This window comes from Dendropsophus ebraccatus, chromosome 15 (assembly GCF_027789765.1).
Source record: "Dendropsophus ebraccatus isolate aDenEbr1 chromosome 15, aDenEbr1.pat, whole genome shotgun sequence".
Classification (NCBI taxonomy): domain Eukaryota; kingdom Metazoa; phylum Chordata; class Amphibia; order Anura; family Hylidae; genus Dendropsophus; species Dendropsophus ebraccatus.
Window position 1 is genome coordinate 22,485,392 of NC_091468.1, and position 16,111 is coordinate 22,501,502.

Below are 16,111 nucleotides of genomic sequence, written 5' to 3' on the forward strand. Positions count from 1 at the left end.
CAATAAGTCAACGTGAAAGTCATTAATAATTGCTCCACCCCCTCAGTAATAATAAAATGACCCCATCCTTTAATGATCATGAAATGACTCTGCTGACTGTATCCCAGTCTACACAGCAAAGCTGACAAGTGAGCTGCAGAAAACAGGAAGTGTCAGCTTATAGTGTGCTCTAGTGGCCAGAGTGAGAACTGCAAAATTTAAGATAGATACACCCTATTAAAGTGATATGCTGGTTTCTGATGATGCATTCTGAGGCATGCTGTATAATCTCTCATCCTCCATATAATAATTAATGCTTCATGTCATCTCAAGGAACTAGATTTACCGATGCTCAAGGTTGCAGCCACAGAGATGGTGTCCGGTGTCTCAGGAGAGTCTGAGCAGAAGCTGAGGAGTCTTTTCGAACAAGCTGTGGTAAGGTCTTTACTTTATTTCTCTGTGCTGCTGTGGTCTGCTTGTTCAGAGGCCGGTAGTAAGTGTCCAGTCTATTGTGCATAGAGACTATGGCAGATAGACAGTGACCATTGTGGCAGTGAACACACAGGCTTACAGTTATCAATAGTGTAATAAGACTGGGTCATTCATTTAGTGCCGGATATACCCTGCCGCCCCCTCTTACTACCCTGCCATCCTGATCTTATACGTTATATGTGTGTCGTTGCAGAGCAGCGCTCCCTGCATCCTCTTCATTGATGAGATTGATGCCATAACTCCCAAGAGAGAAGTGGCGTCTAAGGACATGGAGAGGAGGATTGTAGCCCAGCTTCTCACCTGTATGGACGGTCAGTAATAGTCTCCATTTTATAATTTAAGGGATGGTGCCTTTTGCTTGGAATGTAACATTGATCCTTGTACTGGAGAATGCATTTACCCCCATGAGACCTGACCCCAGATTACACGCTGCAGTCATGTTTGCACCTGGTTGCTCGGCATCTCTCCAGATCCTGCTACCATTATTGTTTTCTCCTTTTAGACTTGAACAATCCGTCTGTCACGGCTCAGGTTCTTGTCATTGGAGCCACGAACAGACCTGATTCACTGGATCCTGCTCTCAGGCGAGCGGGAAGGTTTGACAGGGAGATATGCTTGGGGATCCCTGATGAGGGAGCGAGACTAAAGTGAGTTTTTTGTTTGTTCGTTTGTTTGTTTGTTTTTTTTTTTTTTTTTTTTTTTTTTAATTGAAATTAAATTAACACCGTGTGGGGAGCCATACTGACCATATTACACCAAGGGGGGGGGGGGGGGGCACCGTACCAAAAGTGTAACTCCGGGGGGTAGGGCGCCGTACCAAGTGTGGTACTCCTTGGACAGTCTTTGAAACCACCACCCCCCCTGGTGGGGCACAGGCAGGCTGGATTTATGTAGAGGTGCAATGGCACTACATAAATCTTTTTTTTTTTTTTTTTTTTTTTTTTTTCCCCAAAAAATTTTTTTATTGTACATAAATCTTGTGTGCACCGATGTCTGTCTGAGGCCTCCTTTGGCCCCTCTGGCGCAAGTGCCGCAAAGGGGTCCAATGCAAATAAAATATTTTCAAAACAAGCCTTTGCGCAAAAATTTATTTGCCTCGGACCCCTGACAAAAATATGATAATTATCACCCTTTATGTCCTGTCATGCAAGGCATGATGGGAAAAGTTTTTGAACAGCTTGAGAGTCTGAGACCCTCCTCCTTTCTTATCATTGCTTTCTCTGTGTATTTCTTATTTACCATTTAAACCACGTTACAGTGGCCTCACACCGGGGCAGACTCTACACTGTACTATAAAAGGACGCTGGTTGACCTCAGGGAGATCAACCAAAACACCGCAGAGACACCATCACGTGTCTCAACGTCTGTGTATTCTAGAACATTGCCCCCTGGGAAATCGAATATGCAAAAGAACACTGCAGAGACACCATCACATGTCTCGACGTCAGTGAACTAGCCAGACCTTCCCTCCGGGAAGGAATAACCAAGCCAAAGCGTTCACCAGTCAAGGAAACCACCTCAGCAAGGTATCCATCCACAGACAGCTGTTTCTGGGTTTTAAACCTACTCCACACTGATGAGGGGCAAAAACCCTGAAACAGCTGTCTGTGGATGGATACCTTGCTGAGGTGGTTTCCTTGACTGGTGAACGCTTTGGCTTGGTTGTTCCTTCCCGGAGGGAAGGTCTGGCTAGTTCACTGACGTCGAGACATGTGATGGTGTCTCTGCAGTGTTCTTTTGCATATTCTACACTGTACTATGGCCTCTCCATGGCATGTAATACGCTTATGCTCTGGGCATGCAAGATCCATTTTATACCGGAAAAAGTAATTACACCACCTGGGTGGGATGGGTGGAGTGCACGACCAAGTAGAGGCAGCCACTCCCCCATCTGGAACACAGAAAAAAAGACATTTGGTCAGCTCTCCTAAAACACCATTCACACTAGGCAGGAGCACGTTGCTATGGCTGAAATTGCTAACACACAAAAACACTGAAAAATGCAACAGCTCACCGCAGTGGCAAAATAGACCCACTACAGACATGAAAATAGTTAAAAACAGCCCCCCCAACTGCTAAAAAAAATTCCCACAAAAATAATGAGGCTCTTGGTTACCATTTGCAAACAGTGTAAACCACCCCACCAACGATAAGGTGACCTCATATCGGGGCAGACCCTACACTGCTTTTAACTATTTTCATGTCTATAGTGGGTCTACATCTTGCCATTGCGGTGAGTTGTTGCATTTTTCTGTGTTTTTGTGTTTGCAATTTCAGTCGTAGCAACATGCTCCTGTCTAGTGTGAATGGTGTTCTAGGAGAGCTGACCAAATTTGTCCTTTTTGTCTTTATTTCTTATTTAGTTGTCATGTAAGGGCCCGAACACTCATAGTAACACCTTGGTGTCTTTATGTAATCCCTCCCAGGATACTGAAGACTTTGTGTCGGAAGCTCAGGCTCCCAGAATCCTTTGACTTCCAGCATCTGGCACATCTGACGCCAGGATACGTGGGTGCAGACCTGATGGCGCTGTGCAGAGAGGCAGCGATGTGTGCGGTGAACAGAGTGCTGATCCAGCTGCAGCATCATCAAGAGGAAAAGATAGAAGATCAGACAGCAGTGTTACCAGTGGTGAAGCCGGCTCAGGTGAGTGTATAGACCCGTGGTGGTCCCTAATTATGGGGGCTTCATAGGCTTCCCCCTGACTCTATTATTCTCTGGTCTATAGTTAATGTTCTACCTTCCCTCTATAGAAGGAGCTGCAGCGATTGCTGGAAGTGCTGATGAATGAGTCGCCCTTTCCCGAGCATCAGCTGCAGGGTCTTTGCATTGAGATGAATGATTTCCTGAGCGCGCTCCCCTCAGTGCAGCCCTCGGCCAAGAGAGAAGGCTTCGCCACTGTGCCGGACGTCACCTGGGCTGATATAGGGGCACTGGATGAAATCCGGGAAGAGCTGACTATGGCAATACTGGTGAGAAAAGAGTTCATCAGGTGCAAAATACTATATGAAATGCAGTCATGCTGAACAGCTATGGCACTGATGTAAAACTATAACTCCCATCATCCCCTGACAGCTGGCGAGCTCAGTTTGGGGATCAGTGCTCTACAGGAAAGAAGCACGGACCCTGTGCTATATGATGTGATAGATATGACAGAGCCTGGTGGTCAGTAACACTGTATTCTTTTCTCTCTCCAGGCACCTGTGAGGAATCCGGAGCAGTTTAAGGCCCTGGGGCTCATGGCTCCTGCGGGTGTCTTATTAGCAGGACCCCCAGGCTGCGGCAAAACATTACTTGCCAAGGTATAAAAACTTTCTACTTCTATGTATGTATGTGCAACCATTTCCTTCCTGCTCCATGCAACAAATCTCCCATAATTTGGTATATACAGCTCCTATGCAGACCTATGTGTCTCCATGGTTACAGACTACAAACAAACCCTGTGCAGTCTGATTCTGCAGTCAAGTTATTTTCTACTATCCTCCTCAGTGCATTTTGCTTTCATGCATTAGGTAATTTGGTAGAACGTAGAGGATGGATGGAATTATTACATGACTGTAGTATCTGACTACAAAGGGTTTGTTTGTAGTCTGTAACCATGGAGACACATAGGAGCTGAATACACAAAACAATAGATTTAGAATGCTCGCCTTTTCTGTGCTTTATTATACACATTGCTATAACCTATGGGTGATAACTTTGATTGTAAGAACTATAGTAGCTCAGGACAAGTGTCTTTGAGTCACATGATCTGTACCAGGAAATTCTGTTCTGTCTAAACACTAATATCTTGTGTTGCAGGCGGTAGCAAACGAATCCGGACTCAACTTTATCTCGGTGAAGGGGCCTGAACTCCTGAACATGGTGAGTTGGGAGGAGACCTTGGATCCTGGCACCTGGTGTTAGGTATCTAATCATAAGGTGTGAGATACGCTCTGCATGTGATAAGGATGTAGGACATGAGGAAATGTAACAGACCAAGGAGGTAGATATTATGTCCTTTCTATGGATTTCCCTGTTAAATATTTTCACATTGGATCTTATCTTGGATGTCCCAGTGCATTATGCAGACCTATCCATTAAACAATGTATACAATAAGCTATAGGGCTTCTTCATTTTGGGTTCCCCCCAAAAAAGTTGACAGTGTGCTGGAACCTCCAGTGATCAGATTTTATTTTAAAGGAGTTGTCCAGCGAAAATTATTTTCTTTCAAGTCAGCTGATATCAGAAAGCTATATAGATTTGTAATTTACTTCTATTATCAGCTCCTATATGTCATACAGGAAATGTTGCTTTATTTTCAGTCTGACACAGTGCTCTCTGCTGACATCTCTGGCCGAGACAGGAACTCTGTCTCGGTTTGCTATGAATCCCCATAGAAAACCTCTCCTGCTCTGGACAGTTCCTGTGTCAGCCAGAGATGTCAGCAGAGAGCACTGTGTCAGACTGAAAATAAAACATTTCCTGCATGACATATAGTAGCTAATAAGTATGGGAAGACTTAAGATTTTTTAATAGAAGTAAATTACAAATCTATATAACTTTCTCTCACCAGTTGATTTCCAAGCAAAAGATTTTCGCTGGACAAAAGCTTTAAGGGGAGTTTGGCAGTAAGCATTCATCTACCCTACAGCTCCTCCGCAGGAGAAATGCGTATTACACAGTTGGAAATCAGTGGGCTGTATGTTTAATGTATGAACTTTTTGAGCCCTCCTGAGCAAGAGAGACCCTTAGTAGTCTGACTGATGGGATTTCTGAATAAGGAACAAAGTTCTAATAACTTGGTGTTCTTAACTGGACATCCTTTTGAAGGGATTCCTCCATCCCAGGTATGCAAAATGATTTTTTCAGAGAAGGTATGGAGTACGCCATTAAAGGGGTTGTCCAGTGTGGGGGCACTTTTTGGGGGGGGACCGGGGAGGAGGTGGCTGAAATAAAAGACGTCCACTCACCTCCCCGGTTCCCGGCCGCTTCCGGGTGTCTGATGCCGCCCGAGACGCTACGTCTCAGGGCCGCTCAGCCACTCCGTGAAGGAGGCGGGATCCGAGCGGACTTCACACGGATCCTGCCTCCTTCACTGAGTGGCTGAGCGGCCCCTGACACTTAGCGTCTCGGGCGGCGTCAGACACCCGGAAACGGCCGGGGACCGGAGCACCGCGATGAGTGACACGCCGCTGGAAATGGGGAGGTGAGTGGACGTCTTTATTTCAGCCACCTCCTCCCCGGTCCCCCCCCAAAAAGTGCCCCCACAATGGACAACCCCTTTAAGTTCAAGTGGCCGTCAGATACTCAACAATGACTTTTTTTTTTTTTTTTTTTCCCCCTCTTTTAGTACGTTGGTGAAAGTGAGCGAGCCGTGCGGCAGGTTTTTCAGAGAGCCTCAAACTCCTCCCCATGTGTCATATTTTTTGATGAAATTGATGCTCTTTGCCCTCGGAGGTCCAGCTATGAAGTAAGTGATGTAGGCGCAGTGTCCTTCCTGCATTTCCTGCCACTGTAGGGGACAAGTAGTATTACACACAGGCCTATCAAATGAGTGGGTGACTCTATGGGGGAGATTTATCAAACATGGTGTAAAGTGAAACTGGCTCAGTTACCCCTAGCAACCAATCAGATTCCACCTTTCATTTTCCAAACAGTCTGTGAGGAATGAAAGGTGGAGTCTGATTGGTTGCTAGGGGCAACTGCGCCAGTTTCACTTTACCTCATGTTTGAGAAATCTCCCCCTATGTGCTCTGATGTCTGCCAACTTCACGCTATCATCCCACAGATGCATTTTTACATCTGTATTACACCATTATTCCTGACCTGATCTATCAGACCTATGGTCAAGCCAAGCCTTGCCACCATAATGCGGGTGCAATAATGTATCCTTATTACGCTAGTGTGAACCCGGCCTTAAAGCTGGGTGGCCCCACCTCTATAATGTGGCTTTTATAGGTAGACTCGAATAAGAAGCTGCTTGGAAAACCCTGGGATCTAATGGGTTAAAGGGAACCTGTCATTGCTTTCATATTGCCAAATCACAAGTCATCAGGGTGGTCCCCAGTGCCTTTTTCCCCCTGCCCATTGGCTTTTATGGATCCCTCCCTATACCCAAACAGGAAAAGATCTAATAAAGCCAATAGGACGAGGAGAAGTCTTCAGGAACCGCCCCAATGACTAATGGTTCAGGCAGCTAGAAAGTGATGACCGGTTCCCTTTAAAATCAGATAACTGATACTTCTTTGCCTCTCACCATAGACATTGTCAGCAGTATCCACTGTTATAAAGCTCACATCTTAAAGGCTTAGAAAAACATGGCTGCCTTCTTTGAGAAACCAAGCCACTCTTGGTTAGGTATGATTTTGCAGTACTATTAAAGTGAATGGAGCTAAATTGTAATACCGCACTCAATCTGAGGACAGAACATAGTTTAGCTTTTTTTCTACCTTTTTTAGAGGGTTTGTATAAAATTAGAAAAATTCTTGCTCCAAAAATAGACGCCACTCATGTCCTTGGGCTGTGTCTGGTATTGCAGCTTAGCCTCTTTCACTGCAACTATAGACACAGCTCATGGGTGGAACACTTTTTGTGATACAGATATACAGTAGCTCCCTATCTGACACAGTGCTCTCTGCTGCCACCTCTGTCCAAAACAGGAACTGTCTAGTAGCAAATCCCCATACAAAACCTCCCCTGCTTTGGACAGTTCCCGTCTCGGACAGAGGTGGCAGCAGAGAGCACTGTGTCAGACCAGAAAAAATACACAACTTCCTGCAGGACATACAACAGTTGATAAGTATGGTAAGACTTGAGGTTTTTAAATAGAAGTAAATTACTAATCTATATAACTTTCTGAAACCAGTTGATTTGAAAGAAAATATTTTTCGCCAGAGTACCCTTTTAACCTCTTAAGGACATACGACGTACCCGTACGTCATATGTCCTCAGGAGGTGTTCAGAGCGGGGCCGCGTGTAGCCCGGGACCGCGGCTATTAGCGGGCACGGTCCGATCGCCGTGCCCGCTAATAAGGTAATCTGACAGCTGCCTTCGATTACCTTTGACAGTCGATTACCTTTGCCTGTCAATTACTTTGACAGCTGCCTCCGATTACCGGATGCAGCCGTTCCCTGGTGTCTAGTGGGGGAGATCGCTCCTCCGGGACGTTGTCCAAGATGGCGCCGACCCCGGCTCGGCAATCGTTTGTTTTCGGCTGCAGCAGAGTGCCGATCTCATTGATCTTTGCTGTATAACTATACAGCAAAGATCTCAATGAGAGATCAAAGTGTATATACTAGAAGTCCCCCAGGGGGGGCTTCTAGTATATGTGTTAAAAAAAAAAAAAAAAAAAAAAAAAAAAAAAAGTATTGTTATTAGTAAAAAGCCCCCTCCCCTAATAAAAGTTTGAATCACCCCCCTTTTCCCATGTTTTAAATAAAAGTAAATAAATTAAACATGTTTGGTATCGCCACGTGCGTAATAGCCCGAACTATTAATTAATCACATTACTGATCTCGCACGGTAAACGGCGTACGAGTGAAAAAATCCCAAAGTGCAAAATTGCGCATTTTTGGTTGCATCAAATCCAGAAAAAAATTAATAAAAAGCGATCAAAAAGTCGTATATGTGCAATCAAGGTACCGATAGAAAGTAAACATCATGGCGCAAAAAATGACACCTGACACAGCCCCATAGACCAAAGGATAAAAGCGCTATAAGCCTGGGAATGGAGCGATTTTAAAGAACGTATATTTGTTAACAATGGTTTGAATTTTTTACAGGCCATCAGATAAAAGAAAAGTTATACATGTTATATATCGTTTTAATCGTAACGACTTGAGGAACATGCACAACAAGTCAGTTTTACCCCAGGGCGAATGGCGTAAAAACAAATACCCCCCAAATAAAATAAATGCGTTTTTTTTTTTTTGGTTTGTTTTTTCCAATTTCACCACACTTTGAATTTTTTCCTGGTTTCGCAGTGTACTTTATACAAAAATTCAGCCTGTCATTGCAAAGTACAATTAGTGACGCAAAAAATAAAGGCTCATGTGGGTTTCTAGGTGGAAAAGTGCAAGTGCTATGGCCTTTTAAACACAGGGAGGAAAAAACAAAAACGAAAATTGTCTCAGTCCTTAAAGGGTAAAGTGGCGGCTGCCCAGTGAATGTTAACAAGAAGAGGAAAATAGAGACGTGTATGACAGCAGAATCAGACTACACAGGGGTTTATCTGTTGTCTGCAGCTGTGGAGACACATAGGCCTGTGTAGAAGCTGTATACACAAAACACGAGATTTTCAATCCGATTTCCTTCGTTTGTGCTTGTCGTCCCTCATGGTTTTAGTGACTCGTCTCTATTGCGGTGAAAGATTTGTAACTACTCTGCCAACTATGCAAACAGATTTTTGCATAAAGGCCAAGAGCAGTTTGTGCAGAATTGTTACTACACCCTGATGCTGTGTCCTGCTTCTAAGGGGTTATCTAAGCTGAGAAAAGCATGGCTACTTTCTTCCAGAAACGGCAGCTCTCCTATCATCAGTCCGGGTGTGGGTTTGCAATTGTAATACCACATAAAACCTGAGGACAGGGGTGGCGCTGTTTTTCTAAAAAGTAGTCCTATCCTGGGAAATGGCAAGAGCTCAGTATCTACAGATGCCATGCATCCTCATTGGGGGGCTGAAGTGTGTATATACGGGGAGATTTCCTTGCAGTTAGCGCTTGGTCCATACACAGAACTGCTGCCAGCTAGTCTTGTAGGTTTTCCATTAGCCTCTGTGGAGCAAAGGTACACGTTGCATCACATCTGTTCAGATGAAACACCCTGTAGTGTTTTACTTGAGGTCAAACATCTCGTGTGGCATGGCTCCAGCCCCATTACTCAGAGGAGGTCAGTGTACCGGGCATTCTATGGAAATAAATCCATTTCCATGCAGCTGGGGATGGCAGACACTGAGCTGCTTATGAAAATGCTGTGTACAGAGGATTAGGTAGGCTGTGTGTACTGATACCCGACCTCATGGTGACATAATGCCACTGGTCCGGAGCCATAGAGTACAATACATTCATTGTAGCATTCCTGGAGCTGCCTGTATTCAGTGATGCGTATCATCTTAAAGGGCAATGCCAGTCACTGCCAATGGTAAATTATAGGGCAACAAAAATTTACACTCTGTTTTCTTTAATTTGCTACCGTTTTGTGTACACAGCTCCTCCTGTACAGACTTATGTGCTCCATGTTTACACACTACAAACAATCCCTGGGTGTAATCAGTTGTCACAGTTATGTGTTACCCCTCGGGTGACAAATAACTTCCCCCTGAGCATTTTAGAAGCAGCTGTGATATAAGGAGGTCACACAAAATGGGTTATACACCGATCAGCCATAATACATAATATTATGTGCTGACCTGGGCCCCATAGACCAGAGGTAGGGAGGCTTGGCTCTCCAGCTGTTGCAAAACTACAACCCTCATCATGTATGGACAGCCAAAGCTGAAGCATTGGCTGTCCTTGCATGATGGGAGTTGTAGTTTTGTAACAGCTGGAGAGCCAAGGTTTCCTACCCCTGCCATAGACACTTTTTGGGGTGGACAGGGGTCACATGGGCTCTGACCGGTCTGCAGGGCCTTATAAACAGCAAACTGCTATGTCCTGTGTTTTTCAGCAGTTTCCTTTACAGCAGCTCTTCTGTAGGATCTGGGCACCATGGGCTACACACATCAGTAAGTCTTGGGCCCCATGACAGTGAGCACTACGATCCCCAGCAGCAGATTATGTTCTTTATCATATATCGTAATTCATTATATTCCTCTCTCTTTTCCTGCAGTCTGGGGCCAGTGTCCGGGTTGTCAACCAGCTGCTGACAGAGATGGACGGCCTGGAGTCTAGACGGCAGGTTTTCATCATGGCCGCCACTAACCGCCCAGGTGAGCTTCATAATCCCCTATCTAATAGGATTATCCAGAATTTGAAAAAGCACAGCTACTTTCTTGCAAGAACAGTGCCACCCCTGTCCCCAGGATGTGTGTCGTATTACAATTCAGTTACATTATCAGAGGAAAAGAGAGGTGTTGTATCTGGAAAAAAGTGGTGATGTTTTTATAAGCCCAGATAGTCCATAGTAAAGTATTATTAGTTGTTGTCGTTCAGTTCCCCATAATTTGCAATATCTCTTCATGACAGTTATTGAAAATCTTTCTTAGAATCCCAATGTGAAAGTCGGTCCAAGCCACAAACATAACTTAAGAAAGGGGGAAGTAAAGTTTTTCTATTCACTGACAACAAGCAGAGTTGTCGTGGAGTCACAGGTCTTTCCTATGTTCATCAGCTGGTAACCTCCAGCACACCTCCCCATTGTAAAGGCCCTATTCCACGGAACGATTATCGTTCGTATTCGGCCGATATCAGCCGCTACGGACGATAATCGTCCGGTGGAATAGAGTGCAACGATCAGCCGACATCGTTCATGTCGGCTGATCGTTGCAGTCGCTTGTTTTTCAACATGTTGAAAAACAAGCGACTGATATAGCAGCGTTCTGCTGCCGTCGCTCCCTTGAATAGGAGCGTCGGCAGCAGACGCTGCTATATCCTATGGGCTGCCCGGACGATCAGCGATCCCCCGGGCAGCCCCCTCCCGCACTCACCCGCTCGCTGCAGCCGCGTTGAATAGCGGCGGCAGCGAGCGGGGAACGAGGAGCAAACGAGCGCTGAGAGCGCTCGTTTGCTCCTCTAAACGACCTGTGTAATAGGGGCATAAGTGGCAGAAGAGGTTGGAGGAACACATAACCTCTGTGTGAATGACTGGGAGCGCAGATAAGATAAGGCCGGATTCCAGTAGCTGCCGATGTTTACTCAGCTACAGAAGGGTCATTGATAGAAAAGCTTCACCTATGGGTATGAGCTTGTTCACCATGACTTCCATCTGAATAGACTTGTTCTTGATCAATGGACTTAAAGGGACAGCACTCCTATCTATAACCGTGGGTGTATTGCGTCTTAGAACATGAAGAACGTGTGGAAAGTAAATATAGATAAGACCACATCTGACCACATCTCGTATGATCCTTGCGTATGGCGGATACACCAAATGCATCTATAGGACTCTTTTTACCTAAAATGAGTGACTCTATGGCCTCCATCGGACTGGTATTGAAAAGTATAGTAAGCTACTCATAGAAAATGTACCCTATGAGTGGACAGGTCACTGCCTCCAGCATTGTCAGCCCACTCCTCTACTACCGCCTTCAGATATGTTCCATTGAGCCAATATCAGCTAGAGAATGACACGGAGGTGTCTTCTTACAGAAGTTTATACAGGTCACTGCCTCCTACAGTGCCAGCATACTATACTGCTACAGTCACACTATACTCTTCTGCTGCTGTCATTTCCTGTCAGCTCCATTGGTTTATCATTAGCCACGGCATGACATCGCCCCAGTCCCCCATAGAGTGTTATAGTTAGGTTTATATAACTCTCTGCCTCCCACATGGTCAGCACTCTCCTCTACTGCTGCTGGCATAGTTCCTATAGGCTTCATTGTTTCATTATCAGCCATTGCTTTATACTTATATACATATGAGTATATCTGGTTTATACAGAGTCACTGCCTTCCACATAGTCATCACACTCCCCTACTGCTTGTCCTCATCGGTGCTATTGTTCATATTAAACCACATTATGACCCCAAACTCATACAGTCGTATCCATATGCGATTACATCTGTAAGAATATAAGTCACTACCTTCATACAAGATCAACACCTCCCTCTCCTGCTGCCATCATTCTCATTGGTTAGACTCCTTCCCGTCCAAATCACCACACATACACGTATGTGTATGTACCACCTATCCTTGCAGACATGATCAGGTGTGTGTATATAGATAGGTCACTTTCCTCCTCCAGGTCAGAACACTTCTCTCCTGCTGCTAGCCTCATGTTTCTTCATTTATATCACACTGTTCTGTATCTTTTGCACTACCTGGAGATAAGGGGGAACCTTGTAGGGAATCCCTTTAACCCTGTTCAGAGTATACGGCGTATAATAACTTAGGTGTCGTCCTTTTGTTCTGGATGTGACTTTTGCTGCATCTGCAACATAAATTTTAATGCTTCTCTCCAGATATTCTTGATCCGGCCATCCTGCGACCTGGGCGACTCGACAAAACCCTCTATGTGGGGCTCCCACCTCCAAGTGATCGACTCGCCATCCTGAGGACAGTTACAAAGGTAACTATGTCACATTTATCAACAAGATTTACTGGTATGGAGTGTTTATACAGTGTATCCAATTGGAAAGAAGACAGCAGCAGGAGAGGAGTGTGTTGAACTTTTACGAGGCAGTGACCCATATATAGTGATTATATCTGTATGAGCCTGCGTCTGTGATTTACCACATTTGACCATGAGGCTATGTGGGCACATATTTGGGCACTGTATACAAGCAAACATTACCCCCTGCCATATTGTTTCATTAAGGCTCTACATCATATTTAAAAAAAAAAATTATACACTTCTAGTTGATGTCATGATCTAGAATTTTTTTTATTTAATTTTTTTTATTTTTTAATGACAGAATGGTTCTCGGCCACCCCTGGGTCCAGATGTTGATCTGGAAGCCATAGCCCATGATGAGAAATGTGATTGTTTCACGTAAGTAAATGAACTCCTAGAAGAGCGTCTGGTCAGATTGCTGGGAAAACCCCCTGTAAAATGTGCCAGTTTGTAACAGATAGTCTTGGATACACATTTGCTGCCATTTTGTGTTTACAGCTCCCGTGCCAGATCATCATGGTAACATGCAGATGAATCAGAGTAGGGGTCCTATTAGACGGCCCAATGTCTGTTCACTGTCATTTATAGAGCCTTCACATCAGTCATGTGACCAGGCCCAATGTCTGGTCACAGCTCATTCATAGAGCCATCACATTAGTCATGTGACCAGGCCCAATGTCCGATCACCACTCATTTACGGAACCTTCACATCTGTCGTTTACCCAGGCCCAATGAACAATTTCTTGTCAGTCATCGGCTGCACATCCCCAATTATATGTGGGCAATTGCCAATGGATTTTCAGCAGGCCTGAGCACCCTATTACAGGAGGTGATATCGCTCTGTTTGGTGGATAATCCTGTGTAATGGGGCTGTTACGCCAGACCACAGTGTCAGACCACACACAGTGTTTGTTTCATAGTCTGTAACCGTGAAGACACCTAGGTTTGCATAGGACTGTTAGACACAATCATGCATTTGTGTAGTTTACATGCACAAAAGCAATAAAAAAATATTTATGCAAAACTGAACATATCCTTTAAGCCTTACAGTCCTCCCCAGCTCCCCAGCTTCATAGGTTTCTTCTCCCTGGCTGACTAGATGTTCTATAAGATAAACCGTACGCTCTTGGGCAATAGTTTATTACGTGTGACCTCATGTTATTATGTTTAATGTATGTCATGGCAGATCTTTGGGAGGGCTCAGGGAGTGTCCGTTCCTATCTGATCCCTGATATCACATATATTTAGTGTGAGACTCCCCGTTGATGTGTGCTGCTTGCAGATCTGTATCTCTCCGCAACCATCTTGCACAACTATTACAACTGTGTGACAAATGACAACTATGTCCGGGGCTATAGGAACGTTATGCTGGGGATGGATGGGGGAGGGGTGACACAGACTGTATAATTATATATATGTTCTGCTTTGCACAGGGGGGCCGATCTGTCTGCTCTGGTCCGGGAGGCATCAATAAGTGCCCTGAGGAGTGAAGTGTTACAGGCCAATCCTACTGTCACTAGAGGTGAGTTAAGATATATCTATATCTATCCATCTATCAGCAGGTTGTGTGCACTATATGGCAGAAAGCTGATAGGACTAATCGTGTCCCATAGCCAAGATGTTTCTAAACTTTACAATATTTCTGACTGTTTCCAATAGGGACTAAGAGCAGATTTGTGATTTCTGCTCTGGAGTATAACTTAGGTGATATTTCAGGCTCTGTATAAGTAATTAGGATGAAATAGTCGTGAATAATTTATCATGTTCTTGCCGTATCCAGTTCTTGTCATGTAACACTGCCTTTGTCTTGTGTTGCCTTCTTAGGAGACATCCTCGTGTACAAGAGACACTTCGATACGGCCTTCAAGAAGGTGAAACCCTCAGTCTCCAAGACGGTGAGAGTCGTATTTCATCCGCACTATTTTGCCTCAAGGCCACACCCCTTTCCTGATAAGTTGCACCCCTTTGTCACACAAGGTTCTAAAGTGTCCGAAACACATAATAAATTTAGTAATTTAATTCGATTTTTTTAAACAAATTTGACCAGAATTACAGCATATGTGCAGTATTAAACTCCAATATGTCAGCTTTGCCTGAAGTATCCCTATCATCAGGTTAGACCGATCTAACCTGCAGATAGCTCCCTAGTGGGCACAGGGTGCTGAGGATGGAGGTGTGTCTGTCACCTTCATCCTCGTCACCCTTTCTGTGCTGTTTATTCTGAAATCCTCTGCCCAGTAAGCTGTTAAAAGCACTGGGGGTGGGGCTAGCCCCCTCGCCCCTTCTAATAACTATCAATGGAGGGGGCGGGCCAGATCAGTGCTCAGTAAGCCATGGTATAAAGTTTGCTTAGTGTGGTTCTGGGTGCTGTGAGACACGTCTCGTCCAGTCTGGACATGTAGATATAACACTGGTAACCCTGGGTGCAGAGCAGGACTCCAGTCAGTGGTGCTGGGCAGGGTTGGAGATCTAACAAGGACTTGGGCCTCTATCTGTTCTTAGAAGGTGGTACGTGTAGATCAGGATTGACTCTCACTAAAGTTTATAAGCCAGAGTTTTCATTTCTAGGATTATATCCCACATAAGACTGTGAGGTCTACATTGTTTAGGAACAGCTGTTCTGTGTATAGAGCTCTGATTATATAGCTGTACTGTATATAGGCCTCTGATTTATATAGCTGTACTGTATATAGACCTCTGTTCATATAACTGTACTGTCTACAGGGCTCTGATTATATAGCTGTACTGTATATAGGCCTCTGATTTATATAGCTGTACTGTATATAGACCTCTGTTCGTATAACTGTACTGTATACAGAGCTCTGATTTATATAGCTGTACTGTATATAGACAGCTGTTCATATAACTGTACTGTGTATATATAGCTCTGATTATATAGCTGTACTGTATATATAGCTGATTATATAGCTGTACTGTATACAGGCTCTGATTATATAGCTGTACTGTATACAGGGCTCTGATTATATAGCTGTACTGTATATAGACCTCTGTTCATATAACTGTACTGTATATAAAGCTCTGATTATATAGCTGTACTGTATACAGAGCTCTGATTATATAGCTGTACTGTATACAGGGCTCTGATTATATAGCTGTACTGTATACAGAGCTCTGATTATATAGCTGTACTGTATACAGGGCTCTGATTATATAGCTGTACTGTATACAGGGCTCTGATTATATAGCTGTACTGTATACAGAGCTCTGATTATATAGCTGTACTGTATACAGGGCTCTGATTATATAGCTGTACTGTATACAGGGCTCTGATTATATAGCTGTACTGTATATAGACCTCTGTTCATATAACTGTACTGTATACAGAGCTCTGATTATATAGCTGTACTGTATACAGGGCTCTGATT

General features: G+C 44.3%; 1 protein-coding gene across 3 annotated transcripts in view; it reads left to right on the forward strand.

The window, feature by feature from the left end:
• Positions 1-16,111, forward strand: part of NVL (nuclear VCP like) — a 48,394-nt gene that overhangs the window by 29,574 nt on the left and 2,709 nt on the right. For 2 of the 3 annotated variants that reach the window (XM_069954430.1, XM_069954429.1), the window contains 13 exons: positions 313-414; positions 665-782; positions 974-1,118; positions 2,898-3,117; positions 3,225-3,443; positions 3,669-3,773; positions 4,273-4,335; positions 5,805-5,924; positions 10,281-10,380; positions 12,574-12,680; positions 13,027-13,103; positions 14,159-14,247; positions 14,550-14,620. In XM_069954430.1, the coding sequence (XP_069810531.1) occupies positions 313-414; positions 665-782; positions 974-1,118; positions 2,898-3,117; positions 3,225-3,443; positions 3,669-3,773; positions 4,273-4,335; positions 5,805-5,924; positions 10,281-10,380; positions 12,574-12,680; positions 13,027-13,103; positions 14,159-14,247; positions 14,550-14,620 (1,536 nt within the window). The remainder of the gene's footprint in view (positions 1-312; positions 415-664; positions 783-973; positions 1,119-2,897; positions 3,118-3,224; positions 3,444-3,668; positions 3,774-4,272; positions 4,336-5,804; positions 5,925-10,280; positions 10,381-12,573; positions 12,681-13,026; positions 13,104-14,158; positions 14,248-14,549; positions 14,621-16,111) is intronic. The other variant, XM_069954431.1, reaches the window with a different exon arrangement.